The sequence below is a fragment of the Chiloscyllium punctatum genome, chromosome 37 (genome assembly GCF_047496795.1).
Source record: "Chiloscyllium punctatum isolate Juve2018m chromosome 37, sChiPun1.3, whole genome shotgun sequence".
In the NCBI taxonomy this organism is placed as follows: domain Eukaryota; kingdom Metazoa; phylum Chordata; class Chondrichthyes; order Orectolobiformes; family Hemiscylliidae; genus Chiloscyllium; species Chiloscyllium punctatum.
This window is the reverse complement of record NC_092775.1, coordinates 4994682-5008862: the sequence shown is the minus strand read 5'-3', so window position 1 is coordinate 5008862 and position 14181 is coordinate 4994682. Positions and strand designations below refer to the sequence as shown.

The window sequence follows — 14181 nt, the reverse complement described above, 5'->3', positions numbered from 1 at the left end:
ACAGTTCTGCTGAGTGAAAGTATGTTCTCTATGTTCCTTATCTGCTCAGGCCTATACTATCAGCATATTCCTGGACTGTTCATTCTCTCCCACATTCAATGATTCTCTTTCACCACGTGCAACCTCCCAATAATGGTCAACAATCTGAGGAGAGAGCTCTATTTAGGAGTGGAGGACAAATGTAATTTGTTTTTTTCCTCACTTTTCATCAAGTTAAGTTAATGCTGGATTCCCTCTGGCACCGAACCCATCTTCTTGAACAAGCTTTGGCAGTAATCTCCCTCATCTGTAAGGAATTCCAAACAGAAGTAGATCTGCCCTCAATCCAAGTTCACCAAGTAGGAGTTCCTGGATGGTATTGAGAGCTAGTTTTCTCTTTTTCCAGCTCAGGGATATTGAAGATGAAGATCATCTGACTTATGCTGACTAGAAATGGCACCGTGATCTTTCTGGTTGGAATATTCCACTTTCACATCTTTTTATTCACTGAGGAAGCATCAAGGAGATCACAGACAGCAGGGCTTGGGGTATAACCTCCACTAGACCCAGAGTTCATTCAGTTTTTCTCAAATTCTGATGGAGAGGGAGAGCGGGGAGCAGCATGATCTTTGGTTCATTCCTTGTCAGGTCAAACGGATGACCTTTTCTTAAAAGATGACCATTAGAGAGGACATTCTGGCCTTTTCTTAAAAGGGTCCCAACCACAATAATGACTCTTGTCAGTTGGTGTCAGCAGAAATATGTCCTAGGAGAAAGGTGGACTATATTTTGTCATCAAAGTTCTCATTGGAAATGAAGAGAATATTTTTGCCTATTGTTTTTTTGGACCTCTGATGGACTTTGGAAACATGTTTATGGGGTGTTTTAAGGCTGCCTCATCTCTCAGTAGATGGTACTGCATCTCAGGTTGAAACCACATTACAGCCATTACCAAGGACTGGAGATTGAGGGGCTCCAGTTTTAAATTCCAATGAGAACTCCAATGGAATCCTCCTGTATTGTGACAGCTGTAGGAGCTTACTAAATCCCCAAAATACAGATGATTATAGCCAATGGAATGAGTGTGGCGGTCTGTCAGCATGTGAAGCATTAATAGTAAGTGTGAATTCTGCCATGACTTCATACTGTATGCAAACCACAATCAAGTAGCCTTGGGTGGCACAGTGGCCCAGTAGTTAGCATTGCAGCCTCACAGTGCTAGAGACCCGTTTCGATTCCAGCCTTGGGTGACTGTGGAATTTGCACATTCTCCCCATGTCTGCGTGGGTTTCCCCCGGGTGCTCTAGTTTCCTCCCATAGTCCAAAGATGTGCAGATTAGGTGAATTGGTCATACTAAATAGAGTTAGGTGTGTTAGGTAAGGGGAATGGGTCTGGGTGGGTTACCCTTCAGAGGGTCACTGTAGACTAGTTGGGCCGAAGGGTCTGTTTCCACACTGTAGGGAATCTAATCTAATCTGACTCTGTTGGGTTCAATGTTATTCCTGGGACTTTCAGTATCAATTGGATGAAACAAGAAACATTCCCATCCATTCTGGCATGTGATTGGTTGATGGATAAGTGGGTTGTTGTTGAACATGAAAATAGAGGTTATCAGTTATAGAAATGTATGAAAGAAACTGCTGCTTCCTACTGGAGACCATTGTAATGGACAGCATTCCCAGGGAAGATTTCCACACACTTCTTATTGCACTGCTCAATTTCTTAGAAACAGTTTGTCTTGTGGATTGTCTTGGTTGTCGGGATTACAGCCTTTTATAAACGAGCAACATAAATTCTAACCTGGCAGAGATTTGGCTGCTAAAAGTGGCAGTTCTGAATTACTGACTACTGGGGAGCCACTTAAGATCAGCATCATTGGTTCATGCTGAACTTAGCTGTGTTGGCAGATTCATTAGCCCACAATGTATGAATACTCATGCAAGAAGGAATTATTTTTTATGGTGATACTAAAGATGGCATTACTTATAACCCAGGGCCTGAAAACAAAATGCAACAATACTGTTTAACCATTCACAGAATTCTATATTTGATAAATTCCATTTAACTGTCTTTCTCTTCTTCTGAAGATCTGGGAAACTCACTCGAATGTCAAAACAAAATCCAGTCTTTGATTTTTTTTCTTAATTTACAGGCTTCTTCAATTCACTGAATTTTTCCCAATTTCTGACCTCCTAAATTAATCTGATGCCAACATTCTCCCTACCCCCTTCCACCTCACCCTGCCCACCTTGCTTTGTGCAATTGGTCTGATCACCCCCTTGGAGATTTAACCTGGAGTTTTTATTTTCTCTGTGCATGCAACCTCCCCTTGTTCTATTTTAATCAAGTAATTTAACGGTTGCAAATAAACAGACAAATAAATTAATGAATTAAAATCGCAGAGTGGAATTATCCTGCAAGGATATTAATGGGTGGGCTACCAGTGGAAACTCGGTCCCAAATGGGGTGACATCACACTGTGTGAGGTTCAATTACATAGTTCCTTTTGAATTATGTTTGCCCCCCACTCATGACTTGCGTGTGTTGTTAGTTGACCAGGTCAAGACACTGGAGTTTCATACCATTGGCCTGGGGGGTGGGGGGGGGGGGGGGGGGGGGATGGTGGTGGTGGTGGTGGTGGGGAGATGAGTTTAATATAACCTGCTTGGTGGAACTGTGGTGAGGGATGGGCTTAAAATTTCCACAGACGGGAACTTACCACCCTTCCCCCATGGATCTCTGCTCACCGCCATAGTGGAATTTTCACTGGGATCAAAGAACCCAGATGTCAGTAGGTGGTGCTATAGCACACTATGAATGGTAGGCTTGGAGGCAGAGTCTCTATAATGTATGTAGGTCAGCCCCCCGCTTGAGGGCAATCAGAACTAAATACAGAGGGAGGTGGTGCACTGTTGACACTTTGCTTTCTGACTGATGCTGAAGAGAAACAGACTCTGGGACAATAACTTGGGTCCCTGCCTCAGCCTGGAGACCTGTGTCTCGGCACCCTTCACATCTCATCCCTTCCTTTACGATCCAGATACATTTCCATGTTGCAAACCGTGCCAACCTGGGGCTGGTGAGCTACAGCAGTTGGCAATAAGCACCTGCTCAACTGGTGTGGGCTAATAAGGTCCACTCTAAAAATGAACCTTGAGCCCAAGGTCACCTGGGGACCTCCCATAGCCCCAAATCATGTCCCTCTGTACAACAGCGTCATCCCCACCTCGAGGAGTCGTTTTGGGATCAAACACAGGGACTGAGCAACCTGACAAATCCCTTGTGGACTCCAGTAGATTACTCCACATGGCTGAATCAATCACATAGTTATCTCCACAGGAGGCCAAACCTTAGGTAAAGTAACTTTTGCTTTTTTTGTTGTTGTTGTTATTGTTGCAGCCAACAATTCAGAGTCTCGGCAGCAAACCATCCAGGACAAAGAGCAGACTGCTAGAGAAGAGCTGTATTTGGCAGCAGCCCCTATTCAACCGTCCAAGGAACTGAAAAATCTGGACATTGCAACATGCTGCCTGATGACAAGTTGAAAGTGCGTGCTGTACTCCGACAATTCATGCCCTTCCATTGGCAAGACCATGCCACCGGCTCTGACCACGCACAAGCCAAACTGTTAGGGTTAGAGGTCGAGGGAAACCACATTAACAATGGGTTACCTCTGACCTGCATTGTCCAGTCAGGTAATAAAACTCTGGTTGAGTTAAAGTTTAGCTTAACCTGTTCTTGAAGTACAAAGAGCTGGGCCACATCCGGGACCCTCGGTTAATTGTGGAGTCAGGCCCACCTTCAGGAGGCTTCAGGTGTCCAAACTGCTCTCTTTGCGCATCTCCATTCACCCAGTAGCACAGACGAGCTGTTACTGAGATGTGGTGTACAATAGCCATGCTTTGTTTGTTCAGGCTCTGGTTGCCATGCTGCTGCTGCCGCCAATGCATTGAGCGTTTAGATTGAGCAAACTCCAGCTAGGGCACATGCAGTGGGCTCACACAGACCTCCGCCGGGTTCGGAGGCGCTGGCTGAAGCTTGGGTATCCAAGGGAAGTGGTGCTGCCGGGGGAGGAGAGGGCAAAGTTCTCTCGTGCACTCAATGACATCTCATCCACCTTGAAGGAGATGGAGTTGAAGTAAACCGGGTTGGTGTGGGCTCTGAAGGAGCAAGGATGCAATCTGTCAGAGCTTTCATAATCCTGAGATCGGTAGCACATACAGGAGCAAAGAGATCCGACATCGGAGACAGGCTCTGGCAGACTCTCATGCCTGATCCCCACCTCGCCCTCCATCAGGGGAATTAGATTGCTCCTACTGCGGCCTTCCTCCAAGGGCAGCAATACGGTGCTCCTGCTCTGAATATCCTCTCCGATGGCCAGAACCGTGTCTCTATTCCCAGCACGCTCCTCCGCATCTCTCTTCTCGTCTTCCGAGTTCATAGTGAGGAACCTCAAGACTACGAGGTTGAGGAAGGCTCCAATCACAGTCAGTCCAACGAGAATGTACATAAAACTGAATGCCACATAAGGAGGCCTCTTCTGCAATGCTTCATTGTTCTGGAGAGCCACAAAATCCCCAAATCCAATGGTGGTAAGAGTGATAAAGCAGTAATAATAGGCATGGAAGAAGGTCCAGTCCTCAAAGTGTGCAAATGCTGCTGCTCCAATGCAGAGGGTTCCCAGGCAGGAGAAGAAGCCGACTGTTACCATGTTCTCCATGGAGACCTCAGTCTTCTTCATTCCGAGGCATTTCTTTATCCTTTTCAGCAGGTATCTGACAAAGGTGTTCATGCGCTCGCCTAGACTCTGGAACATCACCAGGGTCAGTGGGATACCCAAAACTGCATAAAACATACAGAAGGCTTTGCCAGCGTTGGTGCCTGGTGCTGCATGGCCATAACCTGGTGACAGGGCAGAGAGAAGACCAACTGTTAGTTAATGTGCATCTTACATACACTCTGCTATCGCTTCAATTCAAGCAATTCATCTGCTGTATCTAAACCATTACAAAACAGAATGACCTTCACTTTAAAACACAGTTTGCACATTCAGTTGATCACACAAAGAAATTGCCTATTTCTCCTGAACCAGTTGGGGCTGGCAATAAACATAATTCTCGCTCGATGTCCCTGGTAAATGAACAGGTGTGGAATTCAGTCAGGACAGGACCATAGGGATAGGAAGAGGCCATTCCTCCCCTTCAGCCCGATCCACTCAGGAAGTATGGGGAAGAGGCAGGAAAGTGGAGCTGAGGATTATCAGATCAGCCCTGATTTCCTTGAATGCTGGAGAAGACTTGATAGGCTGATTGGCCTACTTTTGCTCGTATGCCTTATGGACAAATGGTCATACTCAGTTAGGGTGTGACCGATCTGCACTGAACTTCATTTACCCTGAAATCCTTACCCTACAAGGGACCATCAACCCTCCAAGTGATTCTCCAGTATCCACAGGGAAAGCAGTTTCAGATTTCTATTTCTTTTGGCCTCAAGTGTGCTTCCTCAGTTCACTCCTGAATAAGCTCAGCTCAAATCTTACCAATCTAATATATAGGAGTAAAATTAGACCATTTGGCCCATCGAGTCTGCTCTGCCATTCAATCACAGATGATATGTTTCTCAACCTCATTCTCCTGCCTTCTCCCTGACCTCCTGCCATCCCCAGTAGAGTAGTTAATTTTGTTCTGTCCATCCTATTGAATCCCTCTATCAACATGACCATGTCAGTCAAGACAAGTCAATGTCCTGGAATCACAAATGAATATAGCACTATCAAGGATGCACAGGACATTGACCGAGATGTGGCCTTGGATGGAATGACTCAGCTGTGAAGATAGGCTGGAATTGTATTCCTTACTGCAGAAAAAGCTGAAAAGGGACCTTTTTTTAAAAATTCATTTCCAGATGAAACAAGGACATTGCTGATTAGACCAGCATTTGTTTCTCATCCCTGGTTGCCCTGAGGATGAGAATACTCTCAGTATTTATGCAATTTTCCTTTGAATCCTGGGATTGTCTCTTTGTCCATCACTCCACCAAATCTTAACTAAAAACCAAAGAACTGCTGATGCTGGAAATCAGAAACAAAAAAAAATGAAATTGCTGGAGAAACTCAGCAGGTCTGGCAGCATCTGTGGAGAGAAAGCAGAGTTAACGTTTTGGGTTCAGTAACCCTTCTTCAGAACTTAACTAACTATTTAATAAATCAATTCTCATGTATACTCTTTTTTTGCCAATCATCAAAAATCTGTGACTGCCTTCTTGATCCTTTAGCTACCATAAACAAATCCTCTTGACTCACTCTATTGACACCTTCATCATTTTAAGTGCATCCATTAACCCTCCATTTAGCTTTCACTGCTCTAAGGTGTTTCACCTCTCTCAGCCTCACCCCAAGACTGTCACATAAAACGTATCTGCTTACAGTTCCATGCTGCAGATATCAATTCCTTGCAAGATGTAAGGAAAATGCAGAAAGAATTACCTGCCAAAAAGGGAGATTAATTTACAAATTGAGATTTTCCATTTGGAAAACACTGAATAAAGCAGCCATGGCTGTCTCAACTGGTTGCTATGAGCGACGTCCTGACACTTTACAAGCTATTGCCTTCTGGTTTTGTGAAATTTTTACATCGATTTGAAGTGGAGACCTGGGTATTTTTAACACACTGAAGTAGTAATTGAACTGATGATTGTAACAAAAATATCATTGCAAGAATAAAATAATACCATTGAGATATGTTGTAAACATTCATATAACAGCTTTTAAAGCTCTCCAGTTTCATTCGTTCGGTTTAATAATTGTGGAAAGACCCTCTTCACACCATGTTTTTTAATATTTTAATAATATTATTCACTTGTAATTTCTTTTTTTCCCAATTTCCTTCCAGTTGCTTCATGCTCTTCTTGCTGAAGTGTTTTTCTTTTATTTTACAAGGAATGTTTCTAAACAGCTTTAATGTACAACTAGCAGTTGAGGCTTTTGCCCAAAATGTCGATTTTTCTTCTCCTCAGATGCTGCCTGACCCTGCTGTACTTTTCCAGCGCCACTCTAATCTAGACTCTGGTTTCCTTGTTTGCAGTCTGCAGTCCTTGTTTTTACCTAATTATTCACTTCTGACAGTTGTCGGCAGTTCTGCTGGCCTGAAGACCACAGCTTAAACTTTTCCTGTCCTCTTGCACTCATCACTTGTCACCAGGGAGCATTTGTTCATTTAACCTTCCCATCCCAACTACAGTGGCTCAGTGGTTAGCACTGCTGCCTCACAGCACCAGGGACATGGGTTCAATTCCAGCCTCAGGTGACCGTCTGTATGGAGTTTGCACATTCTCCCCATGTCTGCGTGGGGTTCCTCCCGCAATCCAAAAATGTGCAGGTTAGGTGAATTGGCCATGCTAAATTGCCCATAGTGTTCAGGGATGTTTAGGTTAGGTGCATTTGGCAGGGGTAAATGTAGAGTAATGGGGTGGGTGTAGGGAGGTTACTCTTCAGAGGATCCATGTGGGTTTGTTGGGCTGAATTGCCTGTTTCCATACTGTATGGTTCAATGAAATATCAAAGACAACTGTAGACCCAGAGCTAATTCACTGGCTGAGACACAGCAGAGATTCTCACTCAAAAGTCAAAGGTAGAGAATGTAAGGATTGTAATGGTTTTGAAACAACCTCAGTGGATGAGTCGGTCTTTCCTTGTCTCGCTTGTTTGCATGTTCACAACTTTCTCGCCTGAATCTTCTGAGAACCGAAAGATGTTTCTGATATTTTCCAGCTTGCCCTCATCAGGACAAACACAAGAATGTCGAAGCTCATGCATTCACAATAACTTACACTAGAGGAGAAAAGGGTACTGATTGGTTGGTGGGTCAACAGTGATTGACTAGCTACATTACCATGGAAAAAGCAATGGAGCTCCCCAAGCTCCAGAATAATTCATCAAAAATAAGAACATAAGAACTAGGAGCAGGAATAGGCCATTCAGCTCCTTGAGCCTGCTCCAACATTTAATGTTGGATTAGCTGTATAGAGGGTGACATCCCATTACCGAGTCATCCTTTATTCACTTGTGCACAATACAGTGGCTGTAGCCAGCCAGCTCAGAGTTAGTCCCTGAAGTGAGAGGACTCTGAAACCCCTGTTTATCTCTGTCAGCCAGGGCTCCCTAATTGGCCCATGTTAGCAACACTAATCAAGGATCTCATAGTCAATACGATCCACCTAGTTCCAATCACTACAAATATGATCTCATTTTGGCCTCAACTCCACTTTATTACCTGCTACTCATAATCCTTCAATCATCAAAAGTTTGTTTGATCATTAAATTTAGTTAGTATCCCAGCATCCATTGCATGCTGGGGTGGTAAATTCTACAGATTTATAACACTTTGAGAGAAATAATTTCTTTTCATTTCTGTTTTAAATCTAATGCCCCTTAGCTTAAAACTATGACCAGTCATTCTAGATTGTCCCACAAGGTTGAAACAACTTCTCGACATTTACTTTGGCATCTTATATACCTTGATTAGATTACCTCTCATTTTTCTAAAATTTAGCACATATGTGCATAAACAGTTCAATCTTTCTTCATAAGACAAGCCTTTCATCTCTGGAATCAATCTGGTGAACTTCCTCTGAACTGCCTCCAATGCCGCGATACCTCTCCTCGAGACCAGGTACCAAAACTGCATATAGTTTACAAAAATACACAAGTCTTGATCATATTCCTTTTGTATGCAGACTCTGTAAACTGGGAACACAATCCCAGTTTTACAGAGAAAAATAAAAGTCTCTACAGGTGATAGAATATAGCCTGCAGCCAAAGATATTGAGTGACAGTTTACTCTGTGATATTAGACACTATTTTCTGGAGAGGTTGATGCTATCATCACAAGGAACACAATTGAGAAATAAACAGACATTTGCAGCAGAGTGAATGAAATAGCATCATACACAGAGCACCTGTTCGTAACCTCAGGACGTTCCAAGGCACTTTAGCAGCTAATTTAGTACTTACAAGGCTTAATGTAGGAAATACAGAAGCTAATTTATCCACAGCAAGCTATCTCAAACAATAAGCTGTTGAACACGTTAACTGTTTCAGGGATGTTACTTGAGAGATGTATATTACCATGACACAAAAGGAAATTCCCCTGCTCTTCTTCAAAAGCAGGAATATGTTGCTGATCTAGAGGATCAGCCATGATCATACTAACCAGTGGAGCAGGTTCGAAGGGCTGAATAGCCTTATTCTGCTCCTGGTTTCTGTGTTTTATAGATACCTGAGGACATTCCTAAATGGAACTTTCACAACTAGTTGATGCTAAGGGAATCAAAGATTAAACTGATCAGGGTGACATGGAGAAGGGCATGAAGAGACTTGTTTACAATATAGCTCGTTTGGGCTGACTGGCCTTTTACTGTGATGTTAATCCAATGCAAAACTCTCCAATCAAGAGAGAGAGAGAATCGATTGATTTTTAGGTCAATGTTTGGACAATATACAGGTGTTTCTTTGGGAACTTGTAACAAATTCCTCTCTATCCAAGCCCTTAATACAATGGAAGTCTCAGTCTATCTTTGGAAAGTTAAAATCTCCTACCATTGGCTCAGTGGTTAGCTCTGCTGCCTCCCAGGGCCAGGGACCCAGGTGCAATTCCAGCCTCGGGCGTCTGTCTGTGTGGAGTTTGCACATTCTCCCCGTGTCTGCATGGGTTTCCTCCGGGTTCTCCGGTTTTCTCCCCACAGTCCAAAGATGTGCGGGTCAGGTGAATTGGCCGTGCTAAATTGCCCATAGTGATAGATGCATTAGTAAGGAGTAGGTGAATGAGTCTGGATGGGTTACTCTTCGGAGGGTCGGTGTGGACTTGATGGGCTGAAGGGCCTGTTTCCGCACTGTAGGGAATCTAATCTAACTACAACTTTATTATGCTTACAGATATCTGAGATCTCCTTGCACATTTGCTTCCCAATTTCCTGCTGACATTGGGGGCGGTGGGGGGGACACTAAAATACAATCCTCATATTGTGATCATCCCTTTCTTATTTCTCAGTCCCATCCATATCACTTTAGCGGATGTTGTCCCAGGAATATCTACCCCAAGTCAAATCGTAATTGTACCCTTAATCAAAAATGCCACTCCCCTCTCCCCTCTTGCACCCCTTTGTATCCTTCTCATAGAATCTCTACCCCAGAACATTAAGCTGCCAGTTCTGTCCCTCCCTGGTCACATATCTGTCATAGCTAAGATATCCCAGTGCCATGTTCCCAACCATGCTCTAAGTTCATCTGCCTTACTTGTCAGACCTCTGACATTGAAATAAATGCAGTATAATTTATCAGTCTTAACTCATTCTCTGCCATGGTCTTGCATGCCTTGATTATTTAACTTGCTCCCCTTCTTTACTGTATCAGCCTCAGGTTCCATGCCCCCTTACTAGTGTAAAGCCTCCCGAGTAGTACCAGCAAATCTCCCCACCGGGATATTGATCCCCATCCAATTCAGGTGCAACTCTTCCTTCTTATACAGGTCACTACTACCCCAGAATCTATATTTCAGATCCATTTAGTGTTGTTGTAAAAATGACCATCCAGTTTGGGAAGTACACAGCGACCTTTTACCCAGTTTGACTGTTATATGATTCTGGAATGATAGCATTTCTAATGAATGGTCATTGGCATGAAATGTTTACATAACCTCCTGCGCTACAAGCTACAACCAACATTGTCTTTCTGAAACACAACAAGCATCACACCCCAAGCTCTCTCAACAATACCATCTCAAGTTTAAAAAGTCATCCGTGGGTTATGCGCACTGCTTAGGCTAACTTTTATTACCCATTCTGAATTGCCCAGAGGATAGTTAAGAGCCAATAACATTTGGTGGGTCTGGTGTTACCAGACCAGGCAAGGATGACAGATTCTTATCCTCAAAGGACATCAGTGAGCCAGGTAGGTATATAATAGTTGAATATGATTTCCATTAAGCTAACGTTTAGTTGCAGACTTTTAGTGAATCAAAATTTCCCCATTTGCTATAGGGGGATTTGAATCTATGCCCCCAGTTCCTCACCTCTGCTGTGTAGTCCATGCTTGAACTGAGGATCTATTGAGGTCAGGACATGACAGAACCCAAACTGAGCATTAGTGAGTATGTTCTTGTTATGTAAGTGTTGCTTGATAGCAGTATTGATGCCCCTTTCTATTATATTGCAGTGATCACGAGAAGGCTTATGTGTCTATAACTGGGCCATATTTGTTGTGTTCTTTGGCCAAGTGCACAGCAGGGCATTTTTTTCCTATTGTTGAAAAGATGCCAGTGTTGTATGTACGCAGGAACCAGCTTGGCTAGGGCTAGACTAACTGTGAAGCACATTGGACAACAGGGTAGATTTCTGCAATAATACAGTAGTTTCATGGTTATAAATGTTGATACCAGTCTGATGAAAATTCATAAGATATTATTATTTGAAACCTGGGGTTTGAAATGGAAATAATGTAAAGCTTTAAGATGAAGTAATATTTTTACTTTGAGTGTTAAGAAGAGGAATGCATGTCTTTCCATTTCATTTTAGATTTGGTCTTTGCGTTTTGCTGGGGTGTCTGGAGATTTGTTCAGTTTAAACGCATTTAAATGAGGACTTTAAACTCATAAGTTGAACAGTTCAGTGTATTAGCAAATAAAGAACAGAAGAAAGGAGCAAAAAAAAACGCTCTTGCCTAGAGACGGAGTCTAATAACACAGAAAATCAGAATAATTCTGAAGAAGTCAGGCAGTGAGCAAAATCATTCGAAGAGGAGAGGTCCCTAATAGCAGAAGTGCTGTTATAAAAAGCATCCAAGCAGTCTGGGTTGAAATGAATCTTGAGTGGTTTAGAGTTCAGTATGAGAACAGTTCGAGAAACAGAAAGCTGTTGAGGTGTTAGAGAGGAACCCATGTTAAATAACAGTGAGCTGAGTTAGTAGATGGTCAAGGGTGGATAGACTGGGACTTTTTTTACTGGAATATAGGAGTTTGAGGGGTGACTTTGTATAGGTTTATAAAATCATAAGAGGTACAGATAAGACAAATGGCAGGTATTTTTTCTCTAAGGTGGGGGACTTCAAGTCGAGGCGCCATATTTGTAAGGTGGGTGAGGAGGAAGATTTAAAAAAAGACAAGGCAATTTTTGCATGGAATGAGCTTCCAGAGGAAGTGATGAATGTGGGTACAGTTACACCGTGTAAAAGGCATTTAGATAAGTACATGAATAAGAAATGTTTGGAGAGATATGGGCCAAAAGCTAGTAGGTGGGACTAATTTACTTTGGGAACAGGATCGGCATGGACTGGTTGGACTGTGCGGTATGACTCGATGTATTTAGATGTCCACCTGTGATGTCAAGGCTATAGGCCAAGTGCTAGAAAATGGGATTAGAATAGTGAGGTGATTATTATTGAAAAAGACCAAAGGGCCTTTTTCTGTGCTGTAGACCTCTATGATTCAACGAAGAGCTTATGCTTGAAACGTCGACTCTCCTACTCCTTGGATGCTGCCTGACCGGCTGTGCTTTTCCAGCATCACTCTTTCTGACTTTGTCTATGATTCAATGGCATCTTGAACATTGGAAAACCTCTCAATCAAATAAAATTAGAGTGCCAGGGATCCAGGTTCAATTCCACCCTCGGGTAACTGTCTGGATGGACTTTGCACGCTCTTCCTGTGTCTGTGTGGGTTTCCTCTTCGTGTTCGGGTTTCTTCCCACAGTCCATAGGTGTGCAGGAAATTACCCATGGGGTTCAGTGATGTGCAGGTGAGGTGATTAGACATGGGGAATGTGGGGTTACAGGATAGGGTGAGGGTCTGGGTCTGGGTGGCATTCTCTTTGGAGCTTCAGTGCAGACTCAATGGGCCCAATGGCCTCTTTCCGCACTGTAGGACTAGGATGATCAAGATTGATGACCATCAAAACTGGTCAAAGTTGTAGGTTTTAAGGAACAGTTTATGTGCGAGCTGATGAGGTTCTCCACTCCGCATTGATAGATTGCTGGAGCACAGCTGACACTAGCAGCTTGAACATAAACATCAAGGTTAACATTCTACCGCAGAGTAGAGGCAGTGCTGCACTGTCGGGGTTACATCAGAAGTGCCATCTTTCAGATTACATATTAACCACAGTCCTGTCTGCCCTCAAAAGGGGTGGGAAAGACCTTCACAGCACTATTTTGAAAAACAGCACATTTTATTTTCTTCTTGGGAAGTATGTATTGTTGGCATGACCAGAATTTGTTGCTCGGAGCGTAAGTGCCCTTTAGCTGGTTTTGGTGAACTACTTGAGAAGATTCTGAGGGATAAGATATACATGCATTTGGAAAGACAGGGTTTGATTAGGAATAGCCAACATGGCTTTGTGAGTGGGAGATCATGCCTCACAAATTTGTTAGAGTTCTTTGATGAAGTGCCCAGGAAGGTTGATAAGGGCAGGGTGGTAAGATGTAGGCCACATGGATTTCAGTAAGGCCTTTGATAAGGTTCTGCATGATAGGCTGCTCTGGACGATTAGATCGCATGGAATCCAGTGCAAGCTGGCAAATTGGATGCAAATTTGGCTTGATGGTAGGAAGCAGAGGGCAATAGTGGAAGGATGCTTGTTGGACTTGAGGACTGTGACTAGTGGAGTGTCTCAGGGGTCAGTTCCATTATCTATTGTTTATTATCTATATCAATGATTTGGATGAGAATCTACAAGGCACAATTAGTACGTTTGCTGATGACACTAAAATAGGTGGTATCATGGACAGTGAGGAAGGTTACCAGAAATTGCAGCAGACCCTTGACCAGCTGGGAAAGTGGGCCGAGAAATGCCAAATGGAGTTTTATATAGATAACTGTGAGGTTTTGAATTTTGTAAAGTCAAATCATGGCAGGAGCTTCATGGTGAATGGTAGGACCTTAAGGAGTGCAGTGGAACAGAAAGACCTTGGAGTTCATGTGCATGGTTCTCTGAAAGTCACAGATAGACAGGACAGTGAAGAAGGCTTTTGGTACATTGGCCTTTGTCAGTCAGGGCATTGAGTACAGAAGTTGGGAAGTTATGTTGCAGTTATACAGGACATTGGTGAGGCTGCACTTGGTGTATTGTGTTCAGTTTTGGTCACCTTGCTATAGGAAGGATGTTATTAAACGGGAAAGAGTGCAGAAGAAATTAACAAGGATGTTGTCTTGGCT

At 43.3% G+C, this 14181-nt stretch overlaps 1 protein-coding gene across 1 annotated transcript in view; it reads right to left on the bottom strand.

The window, feature by feature from the left end:
- Positions 1-3977: 3977 nt before the first annotated feature.
- The window catches only part of LOC140463211 (potassium channel subfamily K member 9-like), an 81106-nt gene continuing 70902 nt past the window's right edge, over positions 3978-14181 (bottom strand). The window contains exon 2 of the mRNA XM_072557000.1: positions 3978-4882. Within this exon, the coding sequence (XP_072413101.1) occupies positions 3978-4882 (905 nt within the window). The remainder of the gene's footprint in view (positions 4883-14181) is intronic.